The 21,770-nt window shown below is 42.6% G+C and overlaps 1 protein-coding gene across 5 annotated transcripts in view; it reads right to left on the bottom strand.

Moving 5' to 3' along the window:
- Positions 1-21,770, bottom strand: part of LOC115076240 (lipase maturation factor 1-like) — a 295,884-nt gene that overhangs the window by 258,794 nt on the left and 15,320 nt on the right. For 4 of the 5 annotated variants that reach the window (XR_003852707.1, XM_029577466.1, XM_029577464.1 and 1 more), the window contains exon 2: positions 18,059-18,368. Coding sequence is in view for 3 of the 5 variants with exons in the window: in XM_029577464.1 (XP_029433324.1) it covers positions 18,059-18,368 (310 nt within the window). In the remaining 2 variants the exon portion in view is untranslated. Of the gene's footprint in view, positions 1-18,058; positions 18,369-21,770 lie in introns of those variants that run through there. The other variant, XM_029577468.1, reaches the window with a different exon arrangement.

Consider the following 21,770-nt stretch of genomic DNA (forward strand, 5'->3'; position numbering starts at 1 on the left):
TCTGGCCAACTTAAAGGATATTTGGCGCTGCTCCATAGAGATTTACTCTGTACACAGCCCTGATTTCAGAGCTTGCTGTGCCGTGTGGACCCCAATTATACACTACAAACACCACTGAACCCGCAACAGCAGCAGGTGCTGTATTACCCTAAGATCTACTCCTACCTCGTTTCTTTTCCTTCAGAACCACTAAATCTCTAGCAATCTCCAGAAAAGATGGCAGATCATTCCCAGGGCCATTTTGCCAGTCAGGAAGGGCAAGTTCCCTCTCCAGCATGGCTGACATGGGGAGAGAATCCCCCTTCTAATGTTGTGCATGGTCGGCCGCCTGCAGGCGCGTATGTCTGCCACTGAGGTCACGATGGCAGCATGGCGTATTCCCCCCCCCTTACTCTGTGATACCACCATATACCCCTAGCCCACTGTTTCCCAGTCCTCTCCTGGAGGCACACCTAGCCAGTGGGGTTTTCAGGACTGCCACAATTAATATGCATGAGATAGGATTTGCCTATCAAGGGTTTCCAATGCATGCAAATCTATCTCATGCATATTCATTATGGATGTCCTGAAAAACGTCTGGTTAGCTGTACCTCTAGGAGAGGGTAGGGAAACGCTGCCCTAGCCATTAATTAATTGCTAATCTAGACCACTTCAGAGAACCGTATGTAGGGTATACCATAGAAACAAAGTATTTCAGGACAAATAATATAACCTGAGAATGCCCAAAGATTATTAAAATTACATTTTTAAATGATTTCTGTATAAACAGCACAAAAAGACAATACGAAAGAGAGAAAAGGAAACAATTTTGAAAATGAGAACGTTATTGCTTTGTCTGAATTTCAATGTTTCTGATACAAGCTACAATGAAGACAAAAGTCCCAGATGGATGAGGTGGATGTTAATGAGACCCATGAATCTATGGTAACACAACAACCTTTCTCCTAAAAATAAAGCAAAGCATCATTTCAAGAATGGTAATTTAACTGCTTTTAATAGTATGCCTGTTATCAGATGCTTCATTACTATTCTTATGGCAAAGCCTAATATCAAAGCAAAAGCTATTAGAATGATGACCAATCAGTTAATGATGTCAAAATATTGTGTGATTGGGGCCATGGCTTAAAACACAAAACACAGAAGTCACGTGTTCCTGGCTTAACCCCTAGCTAAAGATTTAACATCTGCATATACTTGAGGAAACATCTGGGAATGATAGCTTTATGTGGATATTTCATTCTAAAGTTAGCCTTTCCCATATCAGCAGTCTGACTGCATAGTAAATGGCCATCCTGACTCAGATGAGGGTCTCTTATGCCTGGCTCTCTGACATTATATTATAATACATTCATTATGTTATGTTATACTCTTATACCGCCTTCCTCAAACCGCAGTCTGACCCAAAGCAGTTTACAATAATCAATCAACAATCACAATAAAACAATACATCAATAAAATACAGAGCATATATTTATAAGAGTAGGTGACAATGACCCTGCTTCTCTTCTGAGAGTTATAAGAATCACATTGTCATCAATGTTTGGTGAGAAAAATAGATGCTAAGGGGTCAATATTTAATGACAGTTTGCTATGTAAGCTAGCCATGTAAATTAGCCGGATAAGACGTATCCGACTAATTTACACAAGATATTCTACTGAATATACCTGGATAAGTATTACATTTAACAGTTGAGATTAGTGCTACAAGTGGTCCTGAGGAAGACCATGTAAGGTGCTCAAACACTACCAGAGGTCTAGGTACTGCTCCCATGAGAAGCCCAGAGTAGGGGGCTGTGAAGAACCCTGAGAGAGGGGTCACAGAAAATCCTGGGGAGGGCGAACCAGACTGCCCCATCAGGGGGCAGTATTGAGAAACTGGAAATTAGTGCTATAAGAGGTCCCAAGGAAGACACTGTAGTGTGCCCAAACACTACCGGGAGTCCAGAGAACTCCTGTGAGATGCCCAGAGAGAGAGAAGGCATGGAAAAGCAAGCGAAAGATGCCATGGAGAGCCCAGAGGGTGGTGCTGTGGAGACCCCAGCGAGTAAGGCTGTGGAGGAGAACCCAGAGGCAGGAACTACAGAGAACCTAGATAGTGGCGCTACGGAGACCTCAGCGACTGGTGAGGGCAAGTGGCCAGACAGTGTTGAGGGGATACCTGAGGAATCACTGATGGAGGCACCATAGCCAGTCCAAGAAGTTCTGCTATGGTGGAATTTGAACCCAGAGCCAGCAAGAGACTTGGTTAAAGGACTAGAGGTACAGGAGTGCATTAGGTGGTGGTAGGGCAGTCTAGGGTTACCCCAGGAGGTGGGGGTGAGCACAACCCTAGAACCCTAACATCAAGCCTAACTGGTGGGCCTGGGGAGGTATGTGAGGCAGTGTCCCTATATACTCCCTTAAACCAGTGCAGGACCAGGCTAGGTGCCTTGTCCCCTTTAATTCCCCTTGTGAGAGAGAGAGCTCTATGGGTGGGGCCCAACAGGGGAGGGCTAAGAGCTGGGACCCAGTTGGTTTAGTCAGACCAGGTCTAGATCTCCAGGAGGAAGACAGCTCCTATCAAGTAACACTGTCCAAACACTGAGCTGAGATGAAGCTGAACTGTGAGTACTGAGGGAAGCAGTACCGAACTGTAAGTTAAGAAAGTACACTGCTCTGAAGGGAAGACAGTCTACTATTGTGTAAAGTGATAATAAAGATAAGTGTTTTAAGAAAGGCTGGAGTCAGCCTAGTTTTGTCTCCAGACCTGTGGGAATTACCGCTCGTTCCCACACAGAGGTTAAGATTTTAAAAAAGCCTCAAAAAGATGGATGTTTAGACTGGATTTAAAAAAAGGACAGAGAGGGAGTATGACAAACCAACTCAGGAAGTCAATCTGTCATGGTCCCTCTATGGCCTTATTCAAAGTCAGCCTAAAAACCCACCTATGGAGTGCAGCACTGTGGGTGATCTTGACACCAAGCAAATCAAACACATAAACTGATCGGTTGAATGTCTCCACCTGCCAGATAAAGGAATGCTCTTTATGAAGAAGGCCTGACTAGCATGAAGCTCCTATATGAGTTGTTAACAGTTCTCCCAGAAGTTTCTGATATTTTCTGGGGATAAGTTTGTTACATTGCGCATAAGTTAGAGCTGGCAAATATTCAGATAAGTTACACCAATTGTCAAAGCAGACTGACGCACATAAATCCATTCTCAAAATTATCCCGGCAAGACACTTATGCCTGCTACTTGCTGCATACAGTTTTGCTGATAGAATTTACACACCATGGGCCTGATTTTAAAAAGCATTTACACACTTAAAATTGGGTTTTAGATATGTAATTGCACTTTACCTGTGTAAGTGGCTTTTGAAAATTGCTACAATATCTGCCATTGAATTGTCCACAGGATGTTCACGTGTAAGTGCACTTTACGTGTGTAAATGGCTTTTGAAAATTGCTATGACAGTTTGTTACATTTATGTGGGTAACTCCTTTGAAAATTCACCTATTATTTAAAATCAAAAAAGTCCACACATAATTCTGAACCCCACCCAGACTCCTCCCCCTGGAACGCCTCTCCCCCATGCGCACAGAGGGGCGGATTTTAAGAGCCCTGCTCGCCTAAATCCGCCTAAATCCGGGCGGATTTAGGCGAGCAGGGCCCTGCGCGCCGGTGTGCCTATTTTACATAGGCCTACTGGCGCGCGCAGAGCCCCGGGACTCGCGTAAGTCCCGGGGTTTTCAGAGGGGGGTGTGTCGGAGGCGGGCCCGATCCGCGCGGCGTTTTCAGGGCATGTCGGGAGCGTTTCGGGAGAGTTTCGGGGGTGGGCCCGGGGGCGTGGCCGCGCCCTCCGGACCCGCCCCCAGGTTGCGTCCCGGCGCGCTAGCGGCCCGCTGGCGCGCGGGGATTTACGTCTCCCTCTGGGAGGCGTAAATCCCCCAACAAAGGTAAGGGTGGGGTTTAGACAGGGCCAGGCAGGTGGGTTAGGTAGAGGAAGGGAGGGGAAGGTGAGGGGAGGGCAAAAGAAAGTTCCCTCCGAGGCCGCTCCGATTTCGGAGCGGCCTCGGAGGGAACGGAGGTAGGCTGCGCGGCTCGGCGCGCACCAGCTATACGGAATCGATAGCCTTGCGCGCGCCGATCCTGGATTTTAGCAGATACGCGCGGCTACGGGCGTATCTACTAAAATCCAGCGTACTTTTGTTTGCGCCTGGAGCGCAAACAAAAGTACGCCAAATTGCGCTTTCTGAAAATCTACCCCAGAGCGTGCATTGCAACCTGATGCTCGCGTTAGCCGGCAGTTTTCTAAAGGACCGTTTCTGCGGGCACGGCAATCCTTCACCCAGGGAAGTCCCTTTCAGAACTGCAGTCTAGGCTTATGTCATATATTTATTTATTGTCGTATATCCTGCTTCTCCAAAATCAGCGTCCAGGCCAGTTAACACAAGTACATCCACGATTAACATAAAATGGCTGCTGCAGAGTAGCTTGGGGCTCAGCTCATGTAAAAATTAACTGGAAAGGGTATTCCAGGAAGGGGGGGAGGGGTGCGCCAACCTTTCAAAATGGTTGGGATTGCTAAACTCAGCACAAAGGATCCCCCCCTGAACACGGTGAGCTGCTACCTACGCGTACGGGTATACTTTGGGATTTTACTAAGTCTGTGCGTAACTTCACCCGCACAAGTTGCGCCCTTGGAAGAGCAGGTGTAACTTTTTGCATGTAGCCAGCCAGTTACCCACCAATTTTCAAAACGAACGTCTACGCACAAGTAGGCTTTGAAAATTCCAGGTAAAAGCTGCACCTAAAAGGTACGTGCAGACTTTGCCGCATCACACAGACATAAAATTCCCTCCCTTTGCCAATGCATTTCTTTTTATCATTACACACTTTGCAAGGTGCTGCCTTGATCTTTTGCATGCTCTGTAATTTTATTTTTTTGGTTTATTCTTTTAATGATCAGCTGTGGGGCGATGCAAGCCATCTGTCAAGCTGAAGACTACTTGATATAGTCTCTTTTTCATGTGTGTGCATGATTTTATACACAAAGTTAGACTGATATTAGGTGGCATTAGCATTCTAATATTAGAGCTTTACCATTACTCACAAATATTCCGTTCTTACTATACAAAAACAAATCACCAAGCAGTAAAACAATATACAGGGAGGGTAGTTTTAGAAGGCACTGCTGGTGGTAAAGCAGTGCTTTACCCCCAGAAATGTCCCTTTACAAAACTGCCCACCTACTACTACGACTAAACATTTCTATAGCACTACACAACTTATGCAGTGCTGTACAGACATACAAAAAGCAAGCCAGTCCCTGCTCAATAGAGCTTATAATCTAACAAGACAAACATTCAGGACAAGAGACAGGGGTTACTTCTGATATGCTCCTCCAGCTGCCCAAATCATCAACTAAATTAAATAATGTCCGGCTCTCTGGGTGAAAATAAAAATGGAATGGCTAAATCTCTTCCCTTGCTTTATACTTCCAGTTATGTCTGAGCTTTGCTACAGAAGGATCGGTCCGTTTGATTATTATACACAGTCACCAAACTCCTTGGTCATTGCTTCTAGAAGCAAGGTCGATGTTGCATTCAGTTTGGCTTCTCACACAACATTCCTTACTTCCCAAGCTGTAAAATTACCAGACAGTTCTGAAAACAATGAACGTGCCCACAAAGCTTTCTGCACAATGTTCATGTGGCTTCTAGAAAAGTAGTTTGCAGACAGAAATACTAAAAGACGACACAAACAAAATGTGGTTTCTAATTGGAAAATACCCATCACATCGACCCTTCCAACAGGCCTCATTATTGCTCTGTACCAGGCAACGTGCATTCAGCTGTTTTGCACCTAACCTTTTGAAATCCGATCCCTCTCAAATTTTTCCTGGAATCCCGCTGTCTTTCCTTCCAAATCTATACATATGGTGTTTTATTTATTTAAAAAGATTTATTACTTGCACGCTTCAAAATTCAAGGTGGGGGACATGCCAAACAATCATAAAATTACGATCCATGCAACTTAAAAAACAAAAAAATATTCAAATCACTATAAAAATAAAATATAAAAATAAAATCACAACAAAAGACTGAGGGGAGCAAAGTAAAGCACCAAGCTAGGTTCAGTCTGACAATTAAACGCCTTCTTAAAAAGAAATAGCTTAAGGCCCTTTTTAAAAGCATTACAATCAGCCATCAGGTGCAGGTCTTCCGCCCGACAACGGAGAAGGCCCTTTCACGCGTTTCTGTAAGGTGTGGGCCAGTTTAGGTGAAGAGATTTCAAGTAGCCCCTTATTTGCAGATCTTAGTGCTCTTGGGGGCCTATAGATAGTGTTGCATTAATCCACGGAGAAGTGGCATGAAAAAGCAGTTTGTGGATAAGAATGGCAAGTTTATGGTGTACCTGCCAATAAACTGGCAGTCAGTGTAGTGAAGAAAATACCAGGACACCATGTTCATGCATGCTTGCGCCTATCAGAATATGTGCAGCAGAGTTCTGGACAATATGTAGGGCTCCTAATGCTGAGGTGGCCAGGCCTGCCAGCAGAGAACTGCAATAGTTTAAAGATGTAAAAATCAGTTCTTGTAATTTAATCAAGTGCTTAAAGTGGCTGCACACTGATAAATCTGGATCTAATCTAACTTCCAGATTTGTAACCTGTGAGCGAATGGTAATTGCAGCCCATCAAAGTTTAAAAAAACAAACAAACAGGAATATCTGCGGGCAAGTGATGAGTCAAAATAAAGACCCCAGTCTTACTTACATTTAAAGCTAGCCTATTCTATGAAAGCCATTGCCTAATTGCTGACAGGCAGATTGCTATAAACTCAAAAGTGGCAGTCCAGGATGAAGGAACAGATACAAAAAGCCATATATCACCTGCATAGAGTTTATAGGTAACTCTGAGCCTAAGTAGTTGATGTCATGATGTTAGATAAATATTAAATAGGGCCGTGAACAGTGCTGAACCCTGGCGAATGTCCATAAGCATAGGATATGGCACGGAACTGTTAGAATCATGGTTCTCTGGGTAGCTCCAACTCAGGATTATAGACATTCAATAAACAAGAATGGGAAGATGTAGGCATACCTATTAATTTCCTTTCCTTGAGTCCTGACAGACCAGTACAGATGTGTGGGTTACACTCGCTCACCAACAGATAGAGACAGAGAACTTGATTCTTTTCTGATGTCATATACCTCTATATTTCCTGATGTGGCAGGGAAGGAAGTCTCTTGCCCAAGCTTATGATAATATTTCCAAGAAAACCAATTCTTTTCCCACTGTCCTCTCCCTCTGGTTCTGCCCAGTTACAAATTTCTGCTGCCTCCCGGGCCAGAATCCGGCTGCGAATTCCTCCTTGGCGGTTCACATATGTTACTGCCGTCACATTGAATGAAAGTATCCTGATTGGTTTTACCCCATTAGGGTTTGGAATGTTATAAGGGCTCATCTGATGGCCCTTAATTCTAATCTATTCACTGACCAAGCTTTTTCCTGTTCCTCCCAACAAACCGGAGCTGTTTTTCTTAAATAGTGTGCTCCCCATCTGAAGCTGCTGGCATCCGTGGTGATGACCCCCCCCCCCCCCCCCCCCCCCCCCCCCCCCAAGTGGGTGATTCTAAATTCACTCCCCTTGTTAGACTGGATGGGCCTGTCCACAACCTTAAGCTATTTCTTATTGAGGAAACAAAGGTAACTGTCACTCATAATTCATTGACGTGGGAGATCATCTGGACAGGAGTGCACGTGTGCCCTGGCCCAGGGAACAAGATCTATTGACGCTGTCATGAGGCCTAATAGGTGAAGATAATCCCAGACTTTGGGATATTTTTGCTTTTTTGAAGTCTTGAGCATGGGCGATTAGCTTGCTTATTCTCTTTTGGGTTAAGTAAACGTTTCCCTCTTTTGTATCAAAACATGCCCCTAGAAATTCTATGAGTGAAAGTTGGCTTTTTGCAAAGTTTATAACCCAGCCTAATTGCTGCATTAGGCAAATGACTGTTTTTATTGTCTGTTCGCCATCTGGAAAGATTTGGCAAACAGAATGTTAGGGGGGATATGATAGAGGTCTTTAAAATCATGAGAGGTCTAGAACGGGTAAATGTGAACTGGTTATTTACACTTTCGGATAATAGAAAGACTAGGGGGCACTCCATGAAGTTAGCAAGTAGCACATTTAAGACTAATCGGAGAAAATTCTTTTTCACTCAATGCACAATTAAGCTCTGGAATTTGTTGCCAGAGGATGTGGTTGGTGCAGTTAGTGTAGCCGGGTTTAAAAAAGGTTTGGATAAGTTCTTGGAGGAGAAGTCCATTAATTGCTATTAATCAAGTTGACTTAGGGAATGGCCTCTGCTATTACTGGCATCAGTGTTTGGGTACTTGCCAGGTCCTTGTAGCCTGGTTTGGCCACTGTTGCAAACAGGATGCTGGGCTTGATGGACCCTTGGTCTGACCCAGTATGGCAATTTCTTATGTTCTTATAAGCTAATCATCCAGGTAGGGATGAACCAGAATCCCTTGTTTGCATAGTGCTGCTGCTGCCACCACCATCATGACCTTGGTAAAGGTCCTTAGAGCTGTTGCAATTCCAAAGGACAGGGACTGAAACTGAAAATGTTGCCCCATTTGAATGTCTGGATTTGTTAGTTTGAGGGCAAAGCCCTCTCAAATGACCTCTAGGACCCATTGGACTGATGTGATATGGGGCCCCTCTGCATAAAATTGATGTAGGCACCCCCTCTACAGGAATTACTTGCAGAAGGTCCCCTTGGTTGTCATTGCGGCAGGTGGGAGGTGCCTGCTGCCCTGGTAAACTTATTCCTTGGCTTCTTGACCCCTTGAAAGGGCTGGATTTTATTCCTATGAGGTCCCTGAGATCCAAGGTTATCGGGCCTGTATCTCCGATAGTCGTAAATCTTTGACATCTTTGATTTCTGGATTGCGTGTCAAGGATTTCAGCACACGTTACCCACTATACAACCTGGGCGTGGCTGAGGACACAGGCAATGCTTTGGTCAGCTCTGCTGAAATGTAGCTTTAATATCTGAGAAGAAAAATAGAACAATTTAAATTACACTGAGACTAAAAAGATCAGGGATTGTGCCTTCCCTCACATCTTTCAGCACAGCAACAACAAGGGAACCTCATTTGGGCTCAGCCAGCACAAAGCCACTCTGACTGCTCACTTTCTAATTGCTGTGAGGTTTGGTTCTTTTAGGTTTCACTTGTAACTCAAAGGTTACTGCAAAATCCACCTTTCTTGCTGCCTATAAAAAGCCTGGGCTACTGCGCTTCAGAGAGTTCTGGCCAGCTGGACGCTAGTTAAAAAGTCTCCTCCATTCAGCAGAGTCTGACATCTGAACATTTTACGGCCAAAACAAATATTATTTTATTTAAGAAAAAAAGGAGAGAGAAAAGGAATGCATTTGTCTTTCCTTTTTAGAGCTATGAGAAAGGATGAAAGACATTTTTTTTCTTTAAATAGCTCCCCTCTCTCTCAATATCTCCCTTTTTTATTGACTTCTCGGTTCGGCCTTTTTTTGGAAAATGGTGCCTGCTATCCCTAGAGCTCTGCCCTTTTCCCAGTAAAACCATGCTATGAGCACCCTGGTTCCAGTGACAGCGTAAAAAGCATTTCAGCAAATCAGGTGTAGCGAGTGCACGTTCTTAAGGAAAAGTGGCAGAACTGCAGCTCGGAGCAGGGTCCTTTTACTCAAACTGCTCAATTGCCCTTTGTGAGGACACATTCAGCAAGCAAAGCCAGTCTCAGACGAGTGCTACACGATAAAATTTACAAGCAGCTCCCCTTCCCCCAAGCTACAGGATTGTGTGGAGATGAGTAATGGAACGGAGATTAGCGCCATTATAACGGGAATAAATACATGAACTCTGCTTCCCATTGAGTCAGACACTAGCATTACATTGGTGCTCTCAAGTCACTGCCTTCTTCATCGCAACCACTTCACAGTTAAAAAAAAAATAAAAATTAAAAAAAAGTTCCTCTTATGTTTCTTGTTTGTACATCTCGAGAAGACGGTCACTTATATGCACAGCACTTGTAACGCTAAATACATTAACAGTAATATAGCCTTGTATGTGGACTGTCAGTCACTGTGTGCCCCGGTGACTGATTTAGCAAAAGGAATAGCACTGGAAAAAACTTCTCTGTTATCACCTAATCCAGGGATTAGCTAGGTAAATTTGCAGATTTGTCAATTCTCCCATTTCAAGAAGAGTGCCTTATATGTCACCAAATCTCCCCTTTTGCATGGAACATTAAGCCCCCTCCACTGTCTCCTCTTCTGCTCTTGAGGGCTTACATATGCAGACATGTAAGCATTTGTGATATCCATTAGGTCTAGCAGTAATTCTGGTCCAATAAAATGTCAGTTTCTGGGATTATTTTACTTCCTTTAAGCTGTAAATAAGCAGTAGACATGTAACATGATCAAAAAGTAAAAAGTTAAACAGTGCTATTTCAGTGGGCTGGAAAGCTGAAGACAGACATGATGCATTGGAGGTTTTTCACAGGGACCTTCTCATCCCAAAATCATAACAATAAACAGCATGACCTTACGTTCACGTGCTAGTCGCTCCCATTCTCTCACTTCCTATTTGCTGGCTTTTTTTTTTATGTATTTATCTGCCTTTAAGTGAAGGCAGACCAGGCTTTAAATCCTTCTCGTCAACTCCACATGGGGCTGAAGGACACTGACATTCTCTGCGATTCCACTAATTTTCAAAGTGGACTTGCGTGGAAATCCGTGGGACCGCATGTACCTTAGTGTGGCATGGGGGTGAACATTTGCACGCGTACCTTCTAAAATCCAAAGTATGCACATAAATGTTTTCCCCGCCCCCAGGAATCCCTAAAATGAAATGTGCTGCGATGCATCTGGTGCGTACTCTGCCTTGAAAATTTGGGGTGAAGCCTGTGGGTCCTTAGCCCTCTGGGAACCGCTGAAAATTTCCCTCTTAAACTGTAATCCTCTAAGGCCTTGAGCTAAACGCAAATAAATCAATATAAGTGGCAGAAAAGATTTTCTTGCACTGCAAGGTATTGGTTTTCATCATATGAATTCTGCGCTCTTACAAACCATCTCCCCAGTAGCTGAATGTTACAGTGTCTGCACAACAAGAATATGTTTTGACCACCCAGTGACCCATTGCGGAGTATGTAATGAAAAATGTAACGACGCTTGAGTGAACCACTGCAATGGATAGCTTTGATTTGTTTTCTGCAACATGATTCTAATTTCCTGTTTGATATATTTCTTACCACAACCAAGGGGAGTTGAAATTGAGGTGGCACCCGTTTCTCTTGTCTAATCACTGAATTCTTGCTAGAACTGCAGTGCAGTTTGCTTATTTCCAGACTTGTGACACAGGCTGGCATGACGACATACTGCATCCAAAAACCTTAGAGTAATGTTATTACAGCTCAACCCCTGGGATCAAATCCCATTTGCCACTGCTCCCTGTGTGAGCTTGAGGAAGTCCATTTTATTCCCTGTCTGCCTCAGCTTACTCCCCTGTAACTGAAAAATAATGAACATTGGTTCTTGTTCTCGCCCGGCCGAGTCTGACCCACTCTCCAAACACTGGCAGGTCATCAGATGACATTTCATACCTTGTCAGGCTGCGCCACCAAGATCTCTAAGGCTGGGGCACCACAAGGCACCCAGGACAAATGCTGTGCAGAAGCCGTATGAGAATTATTACCTCCCCCCCCTGCCCCCAGGGTAAAAGGCACACATCATCTGCCACTCGAGGTGTTGTTACTGGTGTAAGGATGGTATCACAAGCAAGGAGCATAACGAGGGTGGCAAGAAAGGCAGAGCAAGGCGTAATTATTAGTTCCCAAATATTCCAAGCCATTGCCTCAGTACGTGACAGAAGTTGTAGAGAACAAAACAGAGGTGAAACGATTTGCAAATCTGCCAAAGGTTGAAATACAAATGTGTAGGCTGGGAAACAGCACTGAGGCTCTTCACTTAACTGGGTCAGTGAACCTTGTCACTTCAGGGAGGGGACACATTTGGGCTTTTGGGGAAGAGTTAGAGACCATAGAAATAATAAGAGTGCCCATGCTTACGGTACAGTAGCACTGAAGGGATTAGCCTTGAAGAAAGCTTCCCTTATATCCCTCAGCAAGAGATCGTAGCTTTGTTTAGTCATCCAAAAAACACAAGCGTGGTGCATAAGAACCATGGCCCATGAAATATATGATCTTAACACAGCAGAGTCTCAGAGCTGTACAGGTCTGCTCCAACTTGATTAAGGCATAAAGTGACCTTGTAATCCTCCAGTCCCATCATTCGCAGAACTGGCAGAAAATAGATTTTTTAAATTTTCGGGGTCCACCTTAAATACAGACACTGTTGAATTTTTTTTTCAGGTTTTATAATTTGTATTTTCCTTTCCTTCTGCACCCTGGAAGAATGTGACGTCCCAGGGTTCCAACAACAAGATTAAAAAGAGGGGCGAGGAGATATTACAGATGCAATGGGAAGAAATAAAGACGAATGAAAACCCCAGTTCCTAGCAAGGAGGACCAGGAAAACAAGGTCACTGTAAAATTAAAAATGCAAAAGAAATCAAGGGGCAGGGAGAAGACATTTGTTCATGTCTGTAGTTAAAGCAAATCATTACTAATTCTCCTCTTCCTTACCTATATCCCACCTTAGTGAAAACAGGGGAAGTGCAGCGCTGAGCAAGCAACACCCCAATATGCGCCACAAGTCCTCCAAGGTGAGTTTCCAAAACAAGCGGCCTGACCAGGCGAGAAGGTGCAAAAATGGATTAAATAAAATCTCCTACTCCTCAAAGAAAGAAAGCCAAGACAACTGACACGTTGATATTTTGAGCAATTTTGAGACTAATGTGGCTTTCAAAGAGCCAGAAGCAGACTCCAGCAAATGATATATATATAGATATACTGTAGATAATTTGTGTTTCCATGCGAGCAATGTTTGTAATCTCCCCTTCCAGCCAAACTTCTTGATGGGGCTTTAATCTAGAACCACCCTCACAAGGAGGAGGAGGTGAGTGGAGAGAAAAGTGAGTGGCCAAGGTTTGGCAAATTACAGGAGGTCACGAGTGGAAGAAGGTGAAGACAAATCTCAGGCTCCCTATTTTTATCATCCAGCCTTCCAATGCATGCACACCTTTCCTTAAAACACTAAAGCAGCATTTTGCAGCATGCGGCTCAATTCAGAGAACCCTGGCAGCTCAAAATGGCACAACCCCTTCCCAACACAGCATCCTTTGCTTGCCTGGACACTAAATCATTCAGAATAAACTGTACAGTCTGCGGTATTCTCTTGTCTACTTCAGGCCAACAGAAAGTAATGTTTAAAGCAGTGGCTTGGCATATTTTACATTTTTCTGGCTAGGTTAATTTTGTAGTTGAAGGCGTATAGCATTACTAAGTACTACTATAAATCTTTCAGTGTAGGAGGTGGGAAATCGCTTAAAACCATCATCAATAGGTTAAAAGATAATTATTTCTGGAACGTTATCGGATTCCTGCTCCCTCTTTCCAGTGGCTCTTGCCTCCATGGTAAGGCTGCTCTCAGATAATGAACTCCCCTCCTCCAAAGTCTGTCTAAGCTCTGCTGGAGAGTCGATTTACTCGGGACTGTCCTATGGTGGATTCACTATCCAGGGTCTCTATCCTGTTCACCCTGTTTGGTGAGGGACAGCTGCAATTAGCTTGTGACATCCCTCAGGTCAGCACCTCAGACCATGCACATTAGGAAGGGACATAACAGAGAGTTTGTGATCTACCTTGTCATGGGCAATTGCTGTCCACTAACCTCTGTCAATGTTTCTAGTTACTGGTAAAAGTTTTAGGAGAAATAAAACTCTCTGGAAACCTCACATTCTGAAAAACTGAAATCATTAAATGAGATTATATAGGGCACAAGGCACACACAATTATTGCAAAATATCTTCAGTAAATAAAGGAGCTCTCCAGTGGGATGCAATAAGCTCTAGTGGTTAGAGCATCTTTATATGGACTACAAATTAAGCAACAATTTGCCCTTTTATTAACTAAAAAATCATTCCAAGGGAAAAAGGAACTGTATTCAAAGTGCACTCCTTTTTTCCATTATTTCTTATTCCCAAATAGTAAATGTGTTTTCTTCCATTTGTTCCAAGAATCACAGAACTCACTTTCTACTGGGAAATGACAACTGAGCTGTGCAAGTGTTGAAAAACAGTCGTTGATTTACTAGCGCTGGGAATTTCTGCAATGCCGAGGATTAAATCACTGCTAGATGTGAGCGGCTCAGTTGCCACAGGACGCTCAGTCTGAGTCTTGATTGCCATAATTAATGGACAAATTATCCACTGAAGTCTGGCTCTAAGAGATTCACAGATTGTCGTGCAGAGAAGCCCTTACAATTTCTCCTTAACATAAAGATAATACTTATGAGGGTCTCTTAATAAAAAAAAATAAGGACAGTATATGCTCATGGAAGTGGATCAACTGTCGAGCTGATGCAGCTAAAGATATTTTTTTTTTAGAGAGGCACAAACCTAAGTCGTAAAATCTGTTTCATGTCACAGGGTTCCCTAATTCATCTTCTTTTTCCCCCTTTCAGTTTAATCTGACTACACTCCTACCCTGTACAACATTCAAAAGATTTGACCAGGTAAGCAGGTAAAATCTGCTCTTTCCCTCTGGGTAAAAATAGCTGAGCAGCAAAGGGGCGTGGCCTGGCGAGGGCGGAACCAGCAATAGATGCAAAGTCCATGGTAATAAAGTACCCGTAGCGCCAGCCAACTCTGTATTTTCAAAGGACTTTTAAAATTGCCCCTGTAAGTTAAGTCCTGTGAATACACACTTCAACCTGAAAACACTGAGTAGTGCCATGGAAAGAGAATTCAGAGGTATGGCTGAAGAAACTAGAAAGCACATATCTTCATACTACATTAAACTGCAAGATTTGAGTTACTTATTTAAAACATTTATATTCCCCTATTCCAAACAAAGTTGGTCATAGCGGAGAACAATACAGCAGCAATCAATCAAAAACAGTAAACATAAAAACCAGAAAATAGAAGACATAAAACACAATCAATAAAACCAGACATATTATACAGACCAAAATAACAAACTATCCATAAAACCAAAAACAATTCAAGATCTCTACATTCTTCTTAGGTTTTGTGCATCATGATTTAACCTAGCTAGATGGTTTAGGTGGTTTTAATTCTATATCTTGAAGATATCTTGAAAATACAGAATCATAATTATGATATTAATTCAAACCTCCAAGTCTATCTCTATGATTTTATTTCCCTTTGATTATACATAACAATATAAGATATGCCATATTGGATCAGACCAAAGGGCCATCAAGCCTAGTATCTTGTTTCCAATAGTGGCCAAGCCAGATCACAAGTACCTGGCAAGTACCCAAATATTAAATAAATCTCAAACTACTAATGCTGGTAACAAACAGAAACTGTTCCTTATTGATTAATAGTAGTTTATGGACTTCTCCAGGAACTTATCCAAACCTTTTTTAAACCCAGTCACACTAACTGCCTTAACCACACGCTCTGGCAATGAATTCCAGAGCTTATTTGTGCGTGAGTGAAAAAGAATGTTCTCCAATTTATTTATTTATTTACATCTTTTTTACTATACCGACATTCAAGACGAGGATTCTTATCACACCGGTTTACATCGAAGCAAAACTTGGGAACAGGTTACAGATAACAGTTGACAAATAACAAATAACAAATAACATGAATTATTGAAACCATAACTGGTTTCAATGATTCATGATTTGATTTATAATGATTTCAATGATTTATAATGATTTATAATGGTTTTGATGATTCATAATTTGATTTAAATGTGCTACTTGCTAACTTCATGGAGTGCCCCCTCTAGTCCTTGTATTATCCAAATGAGTAAATAACCGAGTCACATTTACCCATTCAAGTACTTTCATGATTTTGTAGACCAGACAGACTGGTTTTTAAACTAATTGTACAGTGTCCAGTTACACTGTAATGTCCAGTTTGCTACACAGACCCTTGCCTAACCCGGTATTCAGAAGGAGAGGGGATGATCAGCAGATTCCAACCCGCCCCATGAAAGTGGCCAAAGGAGGAAGACACCCGTCATTCAGCAATCTTGCCAATCAGTTCACTCCCCTTGGGTGAGGGGCAGATGTGTCAGTCAATCAGCCATGGTGCTATGCAGCTAACAGAAGAAGGTGCAGACTGGTACTAGGAGTTCATGTGTCTGACTGTTGGTGAAATTAATAGAGCTGGGATGCCATGGAGGAACACCTGCAGGCAGGCTATGAAGACATAGGGTGATGGGGGCATCAAACGTGTAGTCCATTTCTGTCTTGGTACTGGGTGCAAGTGAATTTCTATGGGGCAGCCCGATCTAAATGAGAGAGAGAGTGTGCGTTTGTCTGTGCATGAGAAAGGGAGAGAGAGAATGTGTGTATGTGACTAAAAAAGCATGAATAGCAGGAACTGGGTGGTACTTAGTATGAATGAGGCTGAAGGGCATTAGGAACAAATTTATGCAAATGAAGTGCCCCTCCCCCCTCCTGTGTCCAGTCAAAGTCTGTGGAAAAAGTTGACCACCCTAATCATATCCCCCCTCAGTCGTCTCTTCTCCAAGCTGAACAGCTCTACTAACCTCTTCAGCCTTTCCTCATAGGGGAGCTGTTCCATCCCATTTATCATTTTGGTTGCCCTTCTCTGTACCTTCTCCATCACAATTATATCTTTTTTGAGATGAGGCGACCAGAATTGTACACAGTATTCAAGGTGCAGTCTCACCATGGAGCGATCAGAGGTATTATGACATTTTCCGTTTTATTAACCATTCCCTTCCTAATAATTCCTAACATTGTTTGCTTTTTTGATTGCCACAGCACACTGAGTCGATAATTTCAATCTATTATCCACTATGATGCATTGTCCCCCACTGGACACCTAATTTGTTAGTCTCTGTGATGAACATCAAATTTATGGAAGAAGCACAACTACGTAAGAAATAATTTGTTTCTTGTAACTACTAACTTTGAAATGTATAAAAAGAAAAATTAAAAAAACAAATATGCAATAGACACATTGCATTCTGAAGTCTTTTTTTTTTTTTTTGCATGATTGGTGAAGATTAGTGCACATTCTAGAAAAAACTGAGCAGATAGGAAAAGAACATCATGTTGGTGATTTCTGTATGTACTTGATTGTACATTAATGTAAATATCTTTATCTTTATCTAATGTTATCCTCTCCCTTTCTTCTCTACTCCCAGTTCTAGTACCTTGTTATTTGTAACTGCTTCCTCCTCACTAATAGGTTACTCATTTGTTCTTTGTACACCCCTGTTCTATGTAAACCGGCATGATGTGATTGTATCATGAATGCCGGTATATAAAAATTTTAAATAAATAAATAAATAAATAAATGTATGCTGATTCTCAACAAGGATGGATGAGGGCACATACAGGTGAGATGGCTACAGAAACCGTGAATTAGGACTGCAATCCTAATCTCTGCCCATACTACAGGGTGTTTCCCAGGGGAGGGATTTATAAGCACACAACCCTAAACTGCAGCAATGCGACCCTTTATAAAAGGGAAAAAAAGACCAAGGTATACAGGAATATGTCACTTTTTTTTTGTTTTTACAATTTTAAGGGTTCTTACTAGCACGATATGATAAATCCCACTATGGGAAAAATCCACAAAGGCCAGAATTTCAGATTTGCCATTTTTGCGCATCTCTCTACAGTGAAATGTAGAAAAAGTAAAAATGCAGGCCCGACAGTCAGTGTTGCCCTTAGGAAGCTGCTGTTTCTATATGTAGACTGTGGATCCAGGAGATATTTTTGACATTGGAAAGCATTCAAAATCCTACAGTTCTGATTACCAATAAAATCAAACATGGACTCCAATTCTGAAAGGCCAAAATGATTTGCAGTATGACTTAACACAGACATGAAGAATTAGCTGACAACTGAGTTACACAGTGAGGGGAAGAGTGAGTTCAAGTTTTATTACACTTACCAGATCTGTCCAACACTGACAATCGAATGGTAGAGGATCCACAGAGCAGCCATAAGAATCATGTTAGAAGATCCAGTTATCAGTACAAAAGCTGAAATTGCCAAGCCAACAAGAGAAAGGCAATCCAGGTTGGTGTCCATCGAATACCAATCCATGAACCAGATGAGGGTGGGTGCATAGCTGAAGGAGGCCAGGTTGAGTTTTCCTCCAAAATAGTTCCTGACATTCTTCAGGTACAGCTTGCATGGCAGAAGTCCCTGATCTCCTATCAACTGCTTGTTCTGATGGAAAGCCACCAAAAATGCTACAACTAGAGAAAGAAAAGGGAAACATTTTTATTGTCTTCAGAAGATTTTTTTTTTTTAATTTGAACATCTAGGAGGATACTTCCACCTTACTGTACAACATACTTTATCTATACAACATTAGTTTTAGCAACCAACAATATGCAAAATATTTTGTGATTTTGCAGGTGAATCCTTTCCCAAATTCTGAACTGTAAAATTACTTTAGATCAAACATTTGTGCTTTCTTCCCATGAAAGATCTTACCTTCTCCCAACAGGTCTGAAAACAGCGCTCTAACACGAAGCACCTGATTTATCAAGGCTCCTCTCCCATTCTGCGTCTATGAGGAAAGACCTTGATGAATCAGGCCCTGCATGCAGGAAGGAGTCCTTAAGAAAACCAAGCACCGTCACTTATTCCTTCCCTGCCCTGTAAACATTCATCCTTTCGTCCATGTTGACAAGCATACTAGATATATGAACTATTTCCCATATACACATCCGTGAAATGATTCCACACCATTCTCCTGAACAAACCTCATAGAGGAACTGGAGAACCCCTTTCAGATCCCAGCATTTCGGAATATCTAGGTTCACCTTAACCATGTTATGGGCATTTTATGTACCTTACATTAAGGTTGCACACTCCCCAGTACTATCACCACTTATATTATTCTTTTATTAATACTCCAATATATGATCCCTAGTACATCATACATTTTAAGCCCACGCCTCCAAATTCTCAAACGAAGCCCTGATCATTAATGAAGCTCAATAAGTCACTTGCAATGTCAAGAAATGTGCTAATAGTTGCAAGAAATGTTCATTCATTATCACACACCCCATTATCAAAGTGCTAACTTCCAGCTTGTGTCATAACACAAGGTTGAAGGTTGTGATACGCCAATTGGACCAACATATGAATTATCTATCAATGTTCTACGTAGGTATTTTGAGTCCACATGGCTCCCACCTTCTAATGTGAGTCTCTCTGAGGAAGGGAACTATGTGGATTCAAAAGTCCACGTACGGCTGCATCTTTGTACAATTCTTACACCGATCCAATTACACAACTACAACCTGAAAAGCATACTCCTGTGTGAAGGAAAATGCTTTTCAATCCAACACTGTGCTGTTTCTTCTCCAACCTGAGGAAGGGAACAGAGCTCTCCATAACCAGTCACAGATGTATTAAGATAGTCCCATAAAAAGGTCTCACACAACTGGATTGTTGACCCTTAATTATATGCAGTCCAACACTATTATGTAAACTATCAGGCCAAAAGAGCTGTCTCCACATTGTCATCCCAGGATGCAGAATGCTCATTCCAAAACCAAATGACCCAGAGCAAACCTGTCACCAAAGGAAACACAAAGTTCTTTGATCCCTGGAGCAGAGAGACTCCAGCGCTTGTGTCTGCTTTTCACATGCAAAAGGCTGATTTTCAGGAAAGATCCTAAAAATCCAGGGCCTCTTTTTCCTTTCAAAAACTTGCAGTTTCAGACAACTTCAGTTGCGTTTTCAGTTTACAGTTTGTGTTAGTTGTGTAATGGCAAGCCTCACACGATCTGTCACACACTTCACAGCATTCTATGGATTTAACATTCAAGATCTCAAACCCAGGGAGTGGAGAGGAGAACTTGAATGCAATTCGCCTTGAGCTACCCCAGAAAAGGCCTGAGCTAAGTAAAGAAATGAATTAAACACATTTTAAAGAATGGGAAAAACTGCGACAACTGGATGCCGTAGGCATGAAGAAGCAGAGTTGGCGCTCCAGTCCCAAGGCGCCTATGCGGGGTAAAGATGGTGCAGGCTCCTGGCTCAATGGGCTTTCCTTCAGTATTCGGCAGTTAGGCTCAGTCAGTGTTTGCTCCCTTTGGCGGATTTCTTTCTAGTTCTTTCTTATTTTGCTGCCGAGTAAACACAGGGACAACGGCACCAGACCTAAGAAGGAAACGGCTGATGCCTGCCAACAGACTCAAACTGCCAGAAGCAAGACCGGTTTGCTGTTTCATTTAACCATTTTGATAGCAATTAAACATATTTCTTTAATTTGTGTGGTGCTGAAAGTTGTTCTCCTGGGATCGTCTATTAAGATCTGGCTGGAAATCGGTCCTTCACCATCAGTTAACGACTGCTGTGCTAGCTGAGCTCAGGTGCAGCATCAGGACAGAAGAATGGAACTTAGCCTACGAAATGGCTTATTCGGCGTTAGAAATACTTTTTGTTCCTACCAATCAGAGTCTGAGGGCCTGATTTATCCTACAGACACAGAACAAAAAAAAATAATAATAATTAGCAAACCTGGACCAGTATTACCAGCATGCACTGGGTCAGGAAAGCAACATCAAAACCAAGAAACAACAAGAGCAGCAAATCCCCCCCACACACACACACACACACCACCACCACAAACAAAAAACACCCATGAAACCAAGTGCCCCACTAAATCAAGAAAAACTTATAGGAACCCACTTTAAGAGTTAATTTAAAAATGTACTTATTTAACAAGCTTTTACTGCGCCCAAAGCAGACCAGCCACATAATAAAAACAGCAAGCAGAACAAGATAAAGCACAAACCAAAACACCAAATGTTGCGGCTTTCCACAGCAGCTTAGCCGCACCAGCGATTAGTGTACTGGAATCACTAATTAAGCTCATGCTAAAAGCTGGGCAGATCTGGACTGCTATGCAGCGGGAGTCTTGCAGTGTAACCCATGCAATGTGGTCACTGTTCTGGCAAAACAGCAGAAGGATCAGAAAGGCCTGAATGTGCCATGCTGCTGTGAACATAATATTTACAGGCAAAGCAAAAGATGTAACTAAGCAGACTGGTGAAGTTTATTCACATTTTTTAATAAATCTAGATTGTGGTTTTCATAGAGGAGAGATCTGAGCTGCTGGTTTTGGTGGTGGTGGGCAACTCTGATGCTTCGCCCTGCATCAGTCACATTCAGCCTGCACTTTTGTTTTACCAGCCACCCTCTAATGAAACCTGAGAATACACAGAGGAGCAGAGATTGGTCTGAATATGGCTTTAATGGGCAGATCTCACTGTACTTCCTAGCAGGGCTCCCAGTAATGGGAGAAGTTTCATGCCAGCCTTCTGTGCATAAAAGTGACTTCCAGCAGGAGTGCAAAATGCTGGAGTTGGCATTGCCAGTCAAAAGGAAGGGAGGACTTAATGGCAACAGCTCCAAGCAAAAGTCACTTCTCCTTCCTCTTGTGCCATGCGGGTTTCCCGCTCATGCAAGGTCTGCAATCCTAGGCATGGTTCTCTGACTTGCACCATGGGCCTCAATATCCTATGACATGATAGTAAGTCACATTTTATAAGAATCTTTCTCAGGGCCTTCCTGCCAATGTAACTCTCCTCTCTTCTTTCCCTCATCCTCTCTGTGATCTCAGCCACCTAACTGTCACT

The sequence above is a fragment of the Rhinatrema bivittatum genome, chromosome 14 (assembly GCF_901001135.1).
Source record: "Rhinatrema bivittatum chromosome 14, aRhiBiv1.1, whole genome shotgun sequence".
Lineage (NCBI taxonomy): Eukaryota > Metazoa > Chordata > Amphibia > Gymnophiona > Rhinatrematidae > Rhinatrema > Rhinatrema bivittatum.